Source organism: Ostrinia furnacalis, unplaced genomic scaffold (genome assembly GCF_004193835.3).
Source record: "Ostrinia furnacalis isolate ACB-3 unplaced genomic scaffold, ASM419383v2 OfSCF0212, whole genome shotgun sequence".
In the NCBI taxonomy this organism is placed as follows: Eukaryota; Metazoa; Arthropoda; class Insecta; order Lepidoptera; family Crambidae; genus Ostrinia; species Ostrinia furnacalis.
In genome coordinates, this window is record NW_021130451.1 from 1 (window position 1) to 16,881 (window position 16,881).

Consider the following 16,881-nt stretch of genomic DNA (forward strand, 5'->3'; position numbering starts at 1 on the left):
GAAATCCCCCAGGAAAATCAGTCCATTTAAAAAGATTTAGCACAAGTCAAATACTCCCATACCTTATTTGATTCGATTTGGATTTTGGATAAGTAAAAGTAAACAAAGTGGTCAAGAATTAATTTTACTTCATTTACTGTAACTTACCTACTTATTAAAATAAACTGAATAATCAGGACCGTTCATTTTGGACGTCATTCGGCTGAAATGAATGAACGAACGAATCATTAAACTTGATAACTATGATTAAGGAAAATGAGACATTGTAGGTAATCATCTAAATTTTATCATCGTAAATCACGATATTGTGTACTAAAAATACCTTAACTAATAATAAGACACCATTGAAAAAAAAACCTTAGGCATTAAAGAAATGTGTCCAACGCTTGTTTAATCTTTGAAGGACAACGAAAGGTCTTTTGTTGTCGGGACAATGGGACCGGCACGTGTAGTGCGAGTGAGACGCAAGACGTATCGCACGGCGGCTTTCACTTGCAAGAAAGAGTCGGAAGATCATCGCGGCGCAGGAGTAAGGATGTGTAAGGAGGTGACATTGAAGGCTAAAAATCGATTAAGATTTTTCACGTGTTCAATAATAAATCGTTGAAGGATTTTTTTTTTACAAATAATAAATTTAGGTGCCATTAATTCATTTCCAATCATTAATGGAGATGACAAGTGGTTGGGGTTATGTTTTCATTTCATGATTGACTAATGAAGGTCGAGTCGTCTGGGGTCAAAGTGTCGTAATTACAGTGCCGTAATTACAATCCAGTTGGTCAGTACAGTAGTCTTGCCGATTGTCTATCAATAGCCTATCGAAAGGCCACCCAATCACTCATACTATCGTTAATAAAATATCATATTTTCTAAGAAAAATAACAGCGTTTATCGCAAATTTAAATTTAGCTAAAACATTTCCAAAAGCATGGCAGATTACGGTTTTCTTAATTTACCAAATTGCAACGGGGCGTCTTAGCTAGCTCAGTCTGACACCCCGCTGTTTAGTACTAAGTCCCAGTTCGCCTTCTGCGATGAGGGATGTGTACCTATCCAGGATGCCTACAGGGATATTTGACCAAGGAAACGCACAATCAATAACACAATGGCACTTTGTAATTCAGGTTCCACAATAGTTTACTTATTCTAGTTTCACTGACTCTAAATTGCTATTATTTAAATAACGAGCAAGTTATTCCACAATTGCAAGTCTACTATGACAAGAGGAGTAGTGACGTGCCCGGTTCACGTCCCGAAACTAGTTTTCGTATCCGCGAGAGGGGCGGCGCCCTGTGCGAGGTTTATCGAGTGTTAGTCTGGATACTTATAACTAGGGGGGTAGGATGTGGTGTTTTTTTTTTCAATGTCTTCTATCAATGCAATGGTATCGTTAAACTAATTTAGACCCATCGATAGTATGAGCGATTTCAGGTAGGTAGGATCTATCAATTAATCGATAATTGATTTTAAGACATTCCTATTGATTACTCAGATGGTTTTCAAACAATTTGATATTTTAATCGATTTTTTGAAATATCAATATCGATTACCGATTTTATGGAAAAAATAATGACTCCGCACTAGTTGCACCGCGCATGCGCCATCGCGCCATGCGGCCATGTTTATTTGTTTACATTATTTTTTCAGTAAATAATTTGCGTTCGTTGCGATGTTTTGTTGTTGACGTTCTGGATAATTAGATATTCAAATAACTAAGTAATACAGTGAAATTATGGTGATGTGTGTTGAGTGGTGTTGGTGCAATAGGACTTTGTTTGTGTCTTCTTTAGTGTGATGAACGATTTATGTCCGGGAGACCTTTCGTTCCACGATGCCTTGTATCTTAATGTTTTCGCGGGTGGGTGAATCGACACCACCATACCACCGAAGGGAGACCCGGAGATCCCGTTCTTGAAAATAGGATTTCACTACAAGAACCTACCCGGCCACTTGAAAGCGTGGGAAGGTGAATAAGTGAGTGGATGGATGTGATAGATGTGTTGCGATTCGTTTTGTGAATTAGAGTGAAGTGTTACCCCCTGAATACCTTGGATTGCTTGCAGAGTCAATAAAAAGAGGTAAGTGAAGAATTGGTTCAAAAGTAATAATAAAAGTGCCGACTCGCGTCAAAATTTGTGAATGAAATACCGCTTGACCACGTTTGACCTAGGAGGGAGTTGGGCGATCGTAGGGCTGTCCAAAAATTAAAATAATAATAATTTATTTAGTTTTGTATGGGAAAATATTTTTTATTAAATATTACGATATCCACTTTCTGACACCACTATAGTATTTATATGAGTATGTTAACATGGGCTAGTCTCGGCTCATATACCCATTTACCTAACACCCTGTATAGATAGATAGATTTGGTTAGGCCTTACCTTAGTTCTTACTAGCCATATAACAGTAGACTTCTGCCTACTAATGCCACAATCCTTTCCAGGTTTCGGCGACATGGTGGCTCTCCAGCGAGACAACGCGCTCAACCGCAAGCCGTCGTACGTGATGTTCGCGCTCATCTTCATCCTGTTCGGGCTGGCCATCGTGGCCGCCTGCCTCAACCTGCTCGTGCTGCGCTTCGTCACCATGAACACCGAGGACGAGAAGCGCGACCAGCAGGCGCAGGAGCAGGTGAGAGGACACTGACATAGGAGCATCATTAGCTCCTTAAAAGACTAAAGACTCCAACTGGAAGACTGATCCATTGCCACAGGAACAAAGAGGCTGATGTATTCCAACGGGAACCGGTCAGTAGAGACTTCTCATCATCAGGTCATTTAGTCTCTATTGCAGAGAAACGAAATCAGCGAGTCCAGGAACAGGTTATTAGAGACTTATTATTCCCATAAGAACTGGTCTAGAGACTTATCATTGCCACAGCTATATTCCTCTATGGTAGAGGAAGAAGCTCGCTTCTAGATTCCTCGAGAGTTCTGTGCGAAACTTCTAGATTCCTCTGTGATTAAGCAAGATAGTTCCAGGCGAAGCATACTTCTGCCTTCATTGAACCGGCACTTTCCATCAAGAGTATCTCGAAGTGGGCTTCCTCTTTATTGGAGCAGGCCTCTGTCTCTTACCATCCCTGGTACCTTTAGTCCCCCATCATCATCACACTATAGTACCTCTTCAAGACACCACGCCTCAAGCAAGCCGTCGTACGTGATGTTCGCGCTCATCTTCATCCTGTTCGGGCTGGCCATCGTGGCCGCCTGCCTCAACCTGCTCGTGCTGCGCTTCGTCACCATGAACACCGAGGACGAGAAGCGCGACCAGCAGGCGCAGGAGCAGGTGAGGACTAGGACTCCACAGGAATATGGGGGCTAATGCATATCTAAGAGGAATAGGTCAGGACAGACTTCGTATTGCCACAGCTACATCATCAAGTCATTTAGTCTCCAAGGTAGACAAGCGGCACAGGAGCCGGTGAGGACATTGCTACAGGGATAAGAAGACTCATGTATACCAACAGGAAACAGCCAGTAGGGACTTCACATTGACACAGCAGCAGCAGTCATTTAGTATCTGCTGCTGAGAAACGGGCCCAGGAACAAGTAAGAGACTTACCATTCACAAAAGCAGGTCAGTAGAGACCTCTCATCCCCACAGGAACAGATCTAGACGTTTTATTGCCACAGCTGGATTCCTCTGTGCTGGAGGAAGACAGTTCCGGATGAAGCTCGCTTTTGCCTTCAGCATAATAGTCTCTTTCCATCAAGTGAGATACAGCCAAGAGCATCTCAACGTAGGCTTCCTCCTTCTTGCAGAGTAGACTGGCACACTTCCCATTATCCTACCGCATGCCGTCACAACTGAGTGTAACCCTGAAGGGGCTACACAGATCTCTCGAGGCATCTTGAGGTGGTCTTTCCCTCTTTTAGAGCATGCCTCCGTCTCTTATCGCCCTTGGTTCCTTGCTTCCTCCCTATTGGAGCAAGCCTCTATCTTCTACCGTCCTTGGTTCCTTTGGTCCCTCACTGCAAGGACCACGCCTCAAGCAAGCCGTCGTACGTGATGTTCGCGCTCATCTTCATCCTGTTCGGGATGGCCATCGTGGCCGCCTGCCTCAACCTGCTCGTGCTGCGCTTCGTCACCATGAACACCGAGGACGAGAAGCGCGACCAGCAGGCGCAGGAGCAGGTGAGGACATTGCTACAGGAATAAGGAGACTCATGCAAATCCATATTAACAGAGAGACTAATATGGATTAGCCTGGATATGGGTCCACAGTCATTTAACCGTGTCTCCGCATGGGTCCACCTCCACTGCAGAAAAGCGGTACTAGCGGGTCCAAGAACATGCGTGAGTCAGGGTTATCATATCCATAGGAACAGGTCTAGAGACGTATGATTGCCACATCTAGATTCCTCTGTAGTGGAGGAAGACAGTTCAGGGTGAAGCTTGCTTCTAGTTTTCTCTATGGCTGAGAAAGAGAGTTGAAGATGAAACTTGCTTCTAGAAGTGACGAAGGAACTCCGATGAACACCGAGGACGAGAAGCGCGACCAGCAGGCCCAGGAGCAGGTGAGCTGGTGTTCCCACAGGAACAGAGGGCTGGCATATCTACAGGAACAGGGGAACACATGAACACATCCATTTCAACAGGAACTGGTCAGTAGAGACCTCATTCCTACAGGAACAGGTTTAGACACTAATCATTGACACATGTAGATTCCCCTGAGGCTGGGGAAGACAGTTCTGGCTAAACCTCGCTTCTAGAATCCTCAATAGTCCTCTTGGCTTCAGCATGATAGTATCTTTCCATTAGGTGAGATGCAACCATTAGTATCTCGTGGTGGGAATCGTCCCTTTTATAGAGGAGACTGGCACACTTCACACTATCTTATCGCATGTCGTTACGACTGTTGGGCTTCCTTTCTGTCAAAGCAAAGCTGTCTCTTATCGCCCTTGGTTCCTTGCTTCCCCCATGGATAATATGTTAGCCCTCCAGTACAGTTGCTCCTGAAAATGGTACTATCCGGCTTACGTACCTTATTTCGTCCAAGTCTAAGCGCAGGAGACCTTGCCTTAAAAAAATATTTGCCCTCTCTTCCCTGGGACCTTTCCCCTTGAGTCAGATTGCCTTTCCCTGGCTCTAAGTTAACATAAATAAAATGCTAATAAATGCAATATTATCCACAGGCGCAGCAAGTAGCAGTGCGGTTGGAAGGTGACGTCATCACGGCGGACGGCGCGGTGTTACGCGGTGTATCACGCGGCACAAGGCTGCCTGCCGACAACCGCCAGCGGCCACAAGGTAGTTAAACAAACACTTTCTGAATAAGAAAAGATGGAAGAATAATATTAAGCAGAAATTGTGAGCCAGTGCATTAGTGTGCAAGTTCTTCAATTTCTCAGCTCCTCGGTTTTTTAATCGCCGCGCATATTCGCGATACGGCCATGCACCCTTGTTATTAAATTACCTAGTCAGTCATTCATCCCTCATATAAGTATGTTTTTTTTACTAAATGAATATGCAGTTTTACAAAATATTTTCATTAGGGTTCAGGGTGTGCGAGTCTCGTAGATAACCAGAAATACACTTGACCTCTATAGTACTAACCCTCATAAGCCGTCATATAATGAGGTCAACATTTTGATCATCATGATTGATTTGACCACTTTTTCCCAACGAGTCACACCCCTACTCATTAACCTGTATTTTCTGTAAGCTTTAGATTACTTCATTATTTAGATTTTTTATGTATTTTGTACATTGTTTCTTTATAACTTGTCATGCATAAAAAAAATTGAATGTTTGTGATCAGTACCAGTGTGACTCGTTGGGAAAAACATTCCCAACGAGTAACATGTGTTCGGTTAGCGAAAGTGCCCGGAAAGCTGTAGTCCGCGAGGAATGGCATCGTATTGAGAGGAACCTCACTCATCGTTGTTTACAATGATGACAACGACCACTCTGACAAGAGTATACCGACTGAGAAGAAGAAGAACAGGGTTACTGGTTTGGGTGTGACTCAGCGTTGCGAAACGTCCCGATTTTGGCGGGACGTCCCGATTTTTAAATCAAATTTAAATGTCCCGCGCGGGACAGGCTCGGTCCCGCTTTTCGGAGAGAGACACTCACTTCACCAGACTATTGTTTGAAACGCTATATTATTCCAAAGAATTAAACTTTTTTAATTTTTTTATTCTAAAGACGAATTTAACGCTATAGTAAATCTGATTTAAAATATTACTTTTTTGTTAAAATACATTTTCTATGGCTACTTTTGCTATCTATTGTCACGTAAACGTAATTTTAAGTCAAATAAAAAGATAAATATTTGAAAACCTTTGATTATATACGTTTTTTTACTATGTCCCGCTTCTGACGGAAGAATCCCGCTATTTTCACTCAAAAAGTACCAAAGTCCCGACTTGGCGAAAAAAAGCGAATTTGACGAAGTACATATTTAACAAATATTGAATTGTTGCAGGCGACGCGTCGGTGATGCCGCTGTACGTGGACGAGGAGTACGCGCCCAGCGTGTGCAGCTGCTCCTGCGGCTGCTGGGGCGCCAACAAGTGAGTGCCCACTGCCCACCGCTGGGCAACAATACTCGGTGCCCACCGCTGGGCCACCAGCAAACACTGAAGCCTTGACACTTGTCCGCACTAGTCGAGTCAATAGGGCCCTCGCCCACGGCGACTTTTTGTAGCGATGCAGTCGCGCTGTTGTAGCGCTAGTAACGCGTCGGCATCACTTCTGTGTACCTACCATGAGCTTACGTTATGTGTGCTCGCTAGCGAGTACTTCAAAAATCTCTATGAAGATTTTGTTTCTTGAAAGTAGCCGCTAATGGCGCTGCAAAATATATCATACAATTAATGTCATTTTTTTAACGCAGTCGCTAGCGAGCACACCTAACGAGAACTCATGGTAAACACACTGTAGTGCGTCGCAAATGCGACTAACGCGCGTTAGTAGCGATGCTGTCGAAAAGTCGCCGTGGGCCTTAGTAGAGTAACTCGCCTTTATAGGTAAAGCGGTTAACTCAGGCAGTGGAATAGGAGTGTGATTTTATATATAACGTCAAACGACTTCAGATCTTCAGATTTATATGCTCTATCACGACATAATATGTTAGGCCTCAACCTCGAGTTTAGCGGGCAGCGGCGCGGGAGCGGGGCGGGCAACGCAGACCCGTTCTCGAAACAAGCGGGCAGCTCGCGCGGCGCTTCAGCGGCGAAGTGTTGTGTTCGGGGTTTTGTTGTCGAGATATTTGTTTTTATTCGCAAACGAAATGTCTGAACAACGGCGACAATTTTATTTCGATTCGAATTTATTCCTAACGCTCGATTTATTGTGGGCAAAAGAAGGAGTGCGCTGCCCGCTCGTTGCCTGCTCCCGCGCCGCTGTTTTCGAGAACTGGTCTATTTGATTTTACGCATAAGATCCTGCCGCTGCCGCCGCCGCCCCGCTGCCCGCTAAATTCGAGGCTGAGGCCTAAATGTGACCCCTCCCGTGCCGCTCCCTCAGGCACAGACTGAGTTAAACGCTAGACATGTAAACTACTCGCTAATGACCAAAAAACTGTTCGCACTTTGGTCGAGTATTTACAAAGTGGTTTTGATATGAACTCGACTATACCGCCCGGTTCGGACTCATTTAGCGTAAGCGAGTGAGCAGGGATGCGTTACTCGTTGTATTAGTTCGACTAAACGATTTAGTAACCTACTCAACTATATTGGTTTTCGGACACGTTTAGCTATTAAAGTACTAAATTACTCGACTAATGCGCACAAGGCTCACCCCGTCTTTTGGTGGTCAGTGGCCCGTCGGCGGTATTCGATGCTCGTAACACTGACCACTGTAAAAATCCAGAACTAACAATCGAATGTAAAGAAAATGTAGATAAAACCTATTAACAGTTGTAAATAGAGACTAGAAATCATTTAGTTTTAGATGTTGACCTATGTATGCAAAACAACAAAAGGGACTGATTTATCAAGTTTAGTGTTTGTTATTATGGTAAGGTTTTTATTGTAGTGCCCTGTGTGAGCCCCTATAATATAGTTGGGTCGTTCTACTTTTAAGGTCCTAACCATGAAAAAAAATAAAGAAAGCTATTTAGTACATTTCATACGACTGAAATGTAGGAAAATTACCATAGATTCGGTATCTGTAGACCAGCAGCTCAGTTTTTTATCAAAACTTATATTTTTTTGCGTTTTACTAGACTAAGATGGAAAAAAATGTATCCTTCGTCACGAAATTCAGTTGTTTAAAACTCGATAAATTAAAAGAAATTTCAATAGATATTTGCATTTATTATTACAAAATCTCAGCTTAAATCAGTCTTGGACAATTGGTAGTTAATCGTTATTTAATCAGGTAACAATTCCATAAAAATCAACAGTTTGTCCCTTTCGTCACATTTACACCTTTAAAACTTAACAAAAATCAATTATTTTTCTCTTTTATAAAGTTATATTGAAAAAGTAGTACCTATAACACACTAAAAACCGACATAAAATGAGTTACAAAAAAAATAACACTCTCATTTTTGTTGTTTAAGAGATAATATTTATTAGGGGACGAGATCAAACTCTTCGTTACGAAGGAGACGTAAATGTGATGAAGTAGACATCTAACAATTAATAATCAATCTAACTTGAAAACTAATGAGTGTCTCAGCCATTTTTCATTAAGCACAGGCATATCTTTGCTTATTACTAAAATAGATAATGAAAAATATGAGGAAAATCAGCAAAAACCTACACAAATAGGAACTGAAACTAAGAGTATTAAGGAAAAAAAAACATTTCAAAAGCTGCTTCAACTGGTTACTAAACGAATACAAAATTCGTATACCTTTTTCTGAGGTGTTTTTAGTATTCTTAACATATTATCTAACTGCACAAAGGACACATCGTTTAGATGTAGGATCACCTGTTACGAAGGATACGTGTGACGAAGTATACAATTTTCCAAAAAGATCAATAATAATCGTAAATAACGATAATTTGGATCGAAAACTATACTTTATCTTAAAGATTACATAAAAACAAATCATGTTTACAGTAAAACAATTTAAAATTCGTTAAATAAATACCAAAAACCGCTGTGACTAAGGATACGCCCAATAAACACACGCCGCCCGTTTTCGTGCTTGATGTAAAAGAAGTGACAAGCTGGCTATGTTAAACACTTGATTTGAGTTTCGTTCTATACTCTATGGTCTATGGCCTTTCGTTTTACTAAAAAACGTGATCTACTCACGTATTTTTTAAGAACTTATTTTAATATTTGACTGTTCGTGACGATGGATACTCCAATTTTCGGGACAATCTTTCGTCACACCAAAAAAATATATTTTTACAGATAAATAAAATTAAACTTTGTAGTTACCATGTTTAACAATGTATATCTCTTTTTATTTAAAAATAATTGTGTGGCTTCAACAAATTATTTCTAAAAAACGTAATAGTTCTAAGCAACACCTAATGGGGACATGCCGTTTTAGCTTTGTTATAAAAGTTTGAAGTCATTTTTTTAACACAGTTAAATTGTAATTGAAACTTAGTGTAACTAGATAATCTAAACAGGTGTTATTAACTTTATTTAAATAAAATAAATGATAGTTTCTTCATTTTGTATTAAGTATTAACCTTCGTTATTGTGGGGACAACCTTATTTTTGTGATGGACTCTAAAAGTAGAACCACCCATATATCCGGAATGAATGAGCAGATGATATACTTTTACTTTAATAGTTTCTTATATGAATAAGAAGTATAATTATTTTTATGGCAACTAAATCACTGAATGAGATTTGATTCTGGCAATAAAAAATAAATTGCGCAATAAAAACGGTACTTGGTACTGTTTTTCTCTTGGATTCGGTGAAGTTAATTTTACCGTTTCAAGATGCCATTCTGTGTGTGCCACTATTCAGTACTTACTACAGTTTAGTAATGTAAAGATTTTTAAAACAATTTATTGAGTATTACTCACCGTTCGTCATACGCCTCTTGATCTCTATCATGAAAATTGATATGAGCAAAGACGCCGCTTGTTCTTCATGAAAAGTGATTAAACCAAAGCTCAGATATCTATTGTACATTCTTTATATTATATCGTCTGCTCACCCCAACCTTCGTAGCCTCCAAACCCCCCTTCATTTCAGATCCAACGCCCCCTACCGGGACCCGCTGTCACCAGTGCCTCCTACCAACATAAAGCACATAAAATCCAAAGCGTACCGGGAACTTGGCAGCATTCCCCGGTACATAGAAAAGTCGTCCTCCAAAGATCGCTCCCAATCCTTAAGACTGAACTCTGCGTCGGGATACCTGTATATGAACGCGAGGAACGACTTCCAGTTCGATCCTGAAGATTTTAGGGAGATGGTCGCTAAGAGACGGGAACAGCTGCGGAAGGGCATGATGATGTATGATATCAGGTATGTGTATGTATTTGCAAACAACACTTTATGCTTTGTGTATAAGCACTATTCGTTACTTTGCCCATTTTCTTCTAACTTTGTTTAAATGTATCACACAAAAAATCTCGTATGTCAGAGAAATATCCATCACAAACCAATTTACGTTAATTCTTTTGTTGTTAATTCGTTCGTTCTTTTTGTTGATCTCATGCTAAAGCTGCTGTGACACAAGAAAAATTTAAAAAGCTAGCTTAGCATTCGCTATGTATAATATTTACCACACAATTTTGTATTAAATTTTTACTTTTCTAATTTCATGCTTCCGCTGTTGTTTGTAGATACGAATATGATTATTAATGTGATGTTTATGTATATTAACGTAGTAAGCGTTTGGGACACACAGATGCACAATAATATAGAATAAGCATTAGTAGTTTGTGAACACCATTAGAACCATAATCCTTAAGCCCATTTCATTAGACTAGTCACCAATTAGTTACCTTAACATTAGGTCCAAAGAAATTGAAATTTAATACACATTGATGACTACTGACTACGTTTACTATTATAAAATATCTTATCCTTTGCTAAATCAAAAGACGACTGTGTGTCAATAAAGTGTACATAGTATCTGCTACAGTCACATCTCTTTGTATTGTTTTGCACGCGCGATCGACGCGCGTTTTGAGCACCGCTATGTGACGCAGACGCAGATGGGATTCACGCGATCGCTCGGTGCAATCTCTCAAGTTTTAGCATACAGCTAGGAGTTCTATAACTTATTTGAGATGCGCCATGAAAATATCCACGCCCCCATCCTCCAGATTATTGGTCGTATCGAGCAGTCTAAAAAGTATTCTTTCAGAGGTCGCAGGTTTTTTAATACCTACATGGATGGCCCGCGCCCCCCTTTAAAGGTCTTAGCGCCTCCCTTGGAACCTTTGGGAACTAGCATACAGCCTAAATGGGCTATAAAATGTCTTCATTATCCAGGTACAACAACAACGAGCAACTACTCGGATACCGCGCGTCGGCGCCGCGCGAGTCGCCGCCGTCGTCGCTGTGGTCGCGCGCCGCGCGCAGCCGCGACCCGCTCGTCGACGACTACGACTCCGAGAAGTCGTCCTACGCCAGGAAGAAGCTGCTCAAGAATATAGCTAGGTACGTGCTATTATAGAGACAAGGTAGCACCAGTTTCAGCTTCGCCCATCCCCGCAGAAAAGGAAGGAACTACTCCAGAACATTGCAACTGCTCCAAAACGTAGCAAAAGTTGCTAGAAAATATACCAGGAACTGCTCCAAAACACAACAAAAACTGCTCCAAAACACAGCAGAAACTGCTCCAAAACACAACAGAAACTACTCCAAAACAGCACAAACTGCTCCAAAACAGCAGAAACTGCTCCAAAACACAGCAGAAACTGCTCCAAAACAGCAGAAACTGCTTCAAAACAAAGCAGAAACTGCTCCAGATATAGCAGGAACTGTTCCAAAACATACCAGGAACTCCTCCAAAATATGGCCAAGAAGTGCTCCAAAACATATCAGGAACTGCTCCAGAATATAGCTAGGCAGCTGGTGTCGATTTCAGATACTAAAGGTCACACCAGTTGCAGCTTCTCCTTGCCTCTAGAAAAGTGAGGAACTACTCCAGAGCATAGCAAGGTAGGGTAATGCCCCATTCAGGTACCTACATTCGACAGCACACCAGCCATTTTCGTTGCAAAATCGCCCCTATTCCACCTACATAAGACACCTCAACAACGAGCAACTACTCGGATACCGCGCGTCGGCGCCGCGCGAGTCGCCGCCGTCGTCGCTGTGGTCGCGCGCCGCGCGCAGCCGCGACCCGCTCGTCGACGACTACGACTCCGAGAAGTCGTCCTACGCCAGGAAGAAGCTGCTCAAGAATATAGCTAGGTACATAGAATTAAGCTTGCGCCATTTTCAGCTTCTGATATTGCCTCAGAGAAGAGAGAAAATGCTCCAGAACAAAGCAGGAACTGCTGCTCCAAATCAAAGCAGGAACTGCTGCTCCAAATCAAAGCAGGAACTGCTCCAAAACAGCAGAAACTGCTCCAAAACAGCAGAAACTGCTCCAAAATATAGCTGCTTCAAACCATAATAGGAACTGCTCCAAAATAGCAGGAACTGCTCCAAAATATAACAGGAACTGCTCCAAAATGTAGCTAGGAAGGTGCTGACATCAGAAGTTTAATGTTACATCAGCTTCAAACTTGGATACTCAGAGGAGGAAGAAGGTGACTTCATCAGATATTTGCAGCGTCTCCTTTGCCCTTAGAGACACACTAGTTGCAGCTTCTCCTTGCCTCTAGAAAAGTGAGGAACTACTCCAGAGCATACCTAAGTAAGTTGTTCCCCCATTCAGGTACATTCGACAGCACATCAGCCATTTTCGTTGCAAAATCGCCCCTATTCCACGTACATAAGACGCCTCAAACAACTAGCTCCTGCACGGTTCCGCGCGAGTCGCCGCCGTCGTCGCTGTGGCCGCGCGCCGCGCGCAGCCGCGACCCGCTCGTCGACGACTACGACTCCGAGAAGTCGTCCTACGCCAGGAAGAAGCTGCTCAAGAATATAGCTAGGTAGGTGTCGATAATGTAGTGCCAGTTTCAGCCTCCCCTATCCCCGCAGAAAAGGAAGGAACTGCCTGCTCCAGAACGTTGCACGAACTGCTCCAAATCAAAACAGGAACTGCTCCAAAACAGAGCAGAAACTGCTCCAAAATATAGCTGCTTCAAACCATGATAGGAACTGCTCCAAAACAGCAGGAACTGCTCTAAAACATAACAGGAACTGCTGCAGAATATAGCAGGCACTGCTCCAAAACATACCAGGAACTGCTCCAAAATATAGCTGCTTCAAACCATGATAGGAACTGCTCCAAAACAGCAGAAACTGCTCCAAAATATAGCTGCTTCAAACCATGATAGGAACTGCTCCAAAACAGCAGGAACTGCTCTAAAACATAACAGGAACTGCTGCAGAATATAGCAGGCACTGCTCCAAAACAGAGCAGAAACTGCTCCAAAATATAGCTGCTTCAAACCATGATAGGAACTGCTCCAAAACAGCAGAAACTGCTCCAAAATATAGCTGCTTCGAACCATGATAGGAACTGCTCCAAAACATCAGGAACTGCTCTAAAACATAACAGGAACTGCTGCAGAATATAGCAGGCACTGCTCCAAAATATAGCCAAGAAGTGCTCCAAAACATATCAACCACTGCTCCAGAATATAACTAGGAAAATGCCGATTTCAGATACTAAAGGTCTCACCAGTTGCAGCTTCTCCTTGCCTCTAAAGAAGTGAGGAACTCCTCTAGAACACAGCAAGGTAGGTTAATGCCCCATTCAGGAACATTCGACAGCATACCAGCCATTTTCGTTGCAAAATCGCCCCTATTCCACCTACATAAGACACCTCAACAACGAGCAACTACTCGGGTACCGCGCGTCGGCGCCGCGCGAGTCGCCGCCGTCGTCGCTGTGGTCGCGCGCCGCGCGCAGCCGCGACCCGCTCGTCGACGACTACGACTCCGAGAAGTCGTCCTACGCCAGGAAGAAGCTGCTCAAGAATATAGCTAGGTAGGTACTGATATTGATAGCGTCATTTTCAGCTTCTGACATACCCTCAGAGAAGAGAGAATCTGCTTTAAAACAAAGCTAGGAAGGTGCCCATATAGATTCAAGCTAGTGACGGCGGGGAAACGTCTCCAGTCTCTTCAAAAAAGAATGAAACTGCTGCAGAACATAGCCAGGTCAGTGTCCATATCATTGAGTCAAGATAGCACCAGTGTCAGCTGCTCTTATCTACTCTAGAGAAGTAAGGCACCACTACTTAAGATCGGGGGGGATCTAAAAGAGAAAGAAAATGCTCCATAACATACTTAGAAACTTAGCGTCACGCCAGTTACAGCTTATAATCCAATCCCCTTAGAGAAGGAAGAAACTCCTCCAAAACGAAACTAGATAGGTGACCTCATCAGACACTTAAGGTCACACCGCACCAGTAGCAGCTTCTACTGTTCCCTCAGAGAATTGAGGAAGTACTCCAGAACATACCATGGTAAGTTAATGCCCCATTCAGGTACATTCAACGGCACATCAGCCATTTTCGTTGCAAAATCGCACCTATTCCACCTACATAAGACGCCTCAACAACAACGAGCAACTACTCGGGTACCGCGCGTCGGCGCCGCGCGAGTCGCCGCCGTCGTCGCTGTGTCGCTGTACGACTCCGAGAAGTCGTCCTACGCCAGGAAGAAGCTGCTCAAGAATATAGCTAGGTAGGTGATAATATCTTAAATTGAAGCTAGCGCCATTTTCAGCTTCTGATGTTGCCTCAGAGAAGAGAGAAAATGCTCCAGAACAAAGCAGGAACTGCTGCTCCAAATCAAAGCAGGAACTGCTCCAAAACAGAGCAGAAACTGCTCCAAAACAGAGCAGAAACTGCTCCAAAATATAGCTGCTTCAAACCATAATAGGAACTGCTCCAAAACAGCAGAAACTGCTCCAAAACAGCAGGAACTGCTCCAAAACATAACAGGAACTGCTCCAAAACATAACAGGAACTGCTCCAAAACGTAGCTAGAAAGATGCTAACGTCAAAAGTTCAAGGTTACACCAGCTTCAAAATTCCCTATCCTCTCAGAGGAGGAAGAAACTGCTGCAAACATAACTAGGAAGGTGACCTCATCAGCAATTTTGCAGCGTCTCCTTTCCCCTTAGAGACACACTAGTTGCAGCTTCTCCTTGCCTCTAGAAAAGTGAGGAACTACTCCAGATATAGCAAGCCAAGGTAGGTTGATAGTCCATTTAGGTACAATCACAGCACATCCACCACTTGTTGCAACATCGCCCCAACTCCAACTACATAGGCCGAAATCTGTGTTTGACTCTGTAACCATAATTAATGGACGCATGGAATATGAGCACTGATGCTTCAAGAAATTGATACATACATCAGTGCATTCTCATTATGTTTTCTTCAAAATATTGTCAACCTTCTAACCACCCCATTCCTATTCCAGGAACACAGCCAACAAACGCGTAGAAAACTACTTCTACGACGACGCAGTATTGCATTTCGACGACGAATACGCGTTCGACGGATCCATGTTGTTCGCGAAACGGAGAAAATCTCCGGAACACCGATGGGAGGACTACAACTGCCAGTTGCCAAAGAACCCTCACGCCGACACCGAGTCGAATGACGGTAGTTATGGATATTATTTGCCTGATGAAGAGGAGCAGGATCAGTACTTCGTGAATGATACCCTGACGTTCACTATGCCTTCCACTCGCGCGAGCGTTTAGTATAGGGGTGGATATTTTAAAAGTTTTCGGGGCCAAATCTAGCCGACGAATGGGACAGTATTTAGTTCGTATTTCTGTGTGCTTACCGTGAGTTTACATTAGGCGTGCTCCTAAGTGATTGTACAGCGCCCCTAACGGTTACTCTCAAAGACTAAAATCGTCATAATTTTTTTTAGGCGTTTCGTGTAAACTCATGATAAAGCTACTGAATATGAACTTGATGACAGACTATAGTCTGGTCCATATTAAAAGTCAGTTCAATCTCAAACCTATGTTGATAGAATAATACTCCTACAAAAATCGTTGGCTGGATTAAAGCCCTACGCAGGCCGTATTTTGCTCACCCCTGTATATAGTGTACGAAGAGCAAAGTGATTAGGGTTGCCAGGCCTTGAAACCGGAAATTCAGATACTTGATTGCTCAATCGGATATTTAGATTACGATGTAATTAAGGATCTTCATCATGAAAAATAATTCACATATGAGAATTCAATCGGTCACGAGTGCGTGGAAAAGTTAAATAAATGGATCGGTAAAACATCTAAAAACCTAACCAAAATCCGTAGCATTCTTGTTCAAACTTCTAGCTTAACTAAAATATAAACATCACCATCGTTGGTTGAATTTAATTATTAAAACAAATCATAAAATCAAATCTATCCATGCAAGCTGACAGGTATTAATCGCCTGGCAACCCTAACCGCTAGCCAGTGTAGACTACTGATCAGAGAACAGACTACCTACCGACCGAGCTATGGACTGCCCTATTGTAGTCCCGGACCGCTGGACCACTGAGAGCCCTGAGCGATCGGTCTACTGCCTGAGCCGTTGATTTATGTGACAAATACGATGTTATTGCCTATCTATAATGAGGGTTTTCGCGTATGAAAAATCCGCCAGATGGCAATACGTAGACGCAAGGTCCAAATGCTGCATGATTGCTTATTTTTGACATGACATTGACAGATATATCAAAATCCACCAATCACGCAGCAGTCAGACCCCACATTCACGTCCCGCCATCTAGCGGATCTTTCATACGCGAAATCCCTCATTGAATTACAAACAGAGAGATACATATTAAACACAGCCTTATATGGTAATAATATCTTAGGCCACGCCTACTTTGCTTAATCTTGGGAATCAAAATATA

At 42.7% G+C, this 16,881-nt stretch overlaps 1 protein-coding gene across 1 annotated transcript; it reads left to right on the forward strand.

Moving 5' to 3' along the window:
* Positions 1–3,951: 3,951 nt before the first annotated feature.
* Positions 3,952–16,656, forward strand: LOC114356419 (uncharacterized). Its single transcript, XM_028309585.1, has 6 exons — positions 3,952–4,140; positions 5,142–5,256; positions 6,437–6,524; positions 10,129–10,404; positions 11,380–11,547; positions 15,442–16,656. Exons 1-6 carry the CDS (start codon positions 4,015–4,017, stop codon positions 15,725–15,727), a joined length of 1,059 nt encoding a protein of 352 aa, XP_028165386.1. The 5' UTR covers positions 3,952–4,014; the 3' UTR covers positions 15,728–16,656.
* The last annotated feature ends 225 nt before the right edge of the window (positions 16,657–16,881 follow it).

What these genes read in the sequence shown, in the direction of transcription:
- LOC114356419 (XM_028309585.1), top strand. Translation starts at nt 4,015, where the DNA reads ATGTTCGCGCTCATCTTCATCCTGTTCGGGATGGCCATCGTGGCCGCC. An exon ending in ACCAGCAGGCGCAGGAGCAG is followed by an intron (nt 4,141 to 5,141) that starts GTGAGGACATTG and finishes TATTATCCACAG; the next exon opens with GCGCAGCAAGTAGCAGTGCG. An exon ending in GGCTGCTGGGGCGCCAACAA is followed by an intron (nt 6,525 to 10,128) that starts GTGAGTGCCCAC and finishes CCTTCATTTCAG; the next exon opens with ATCCAACGCCCCCTACCGGG.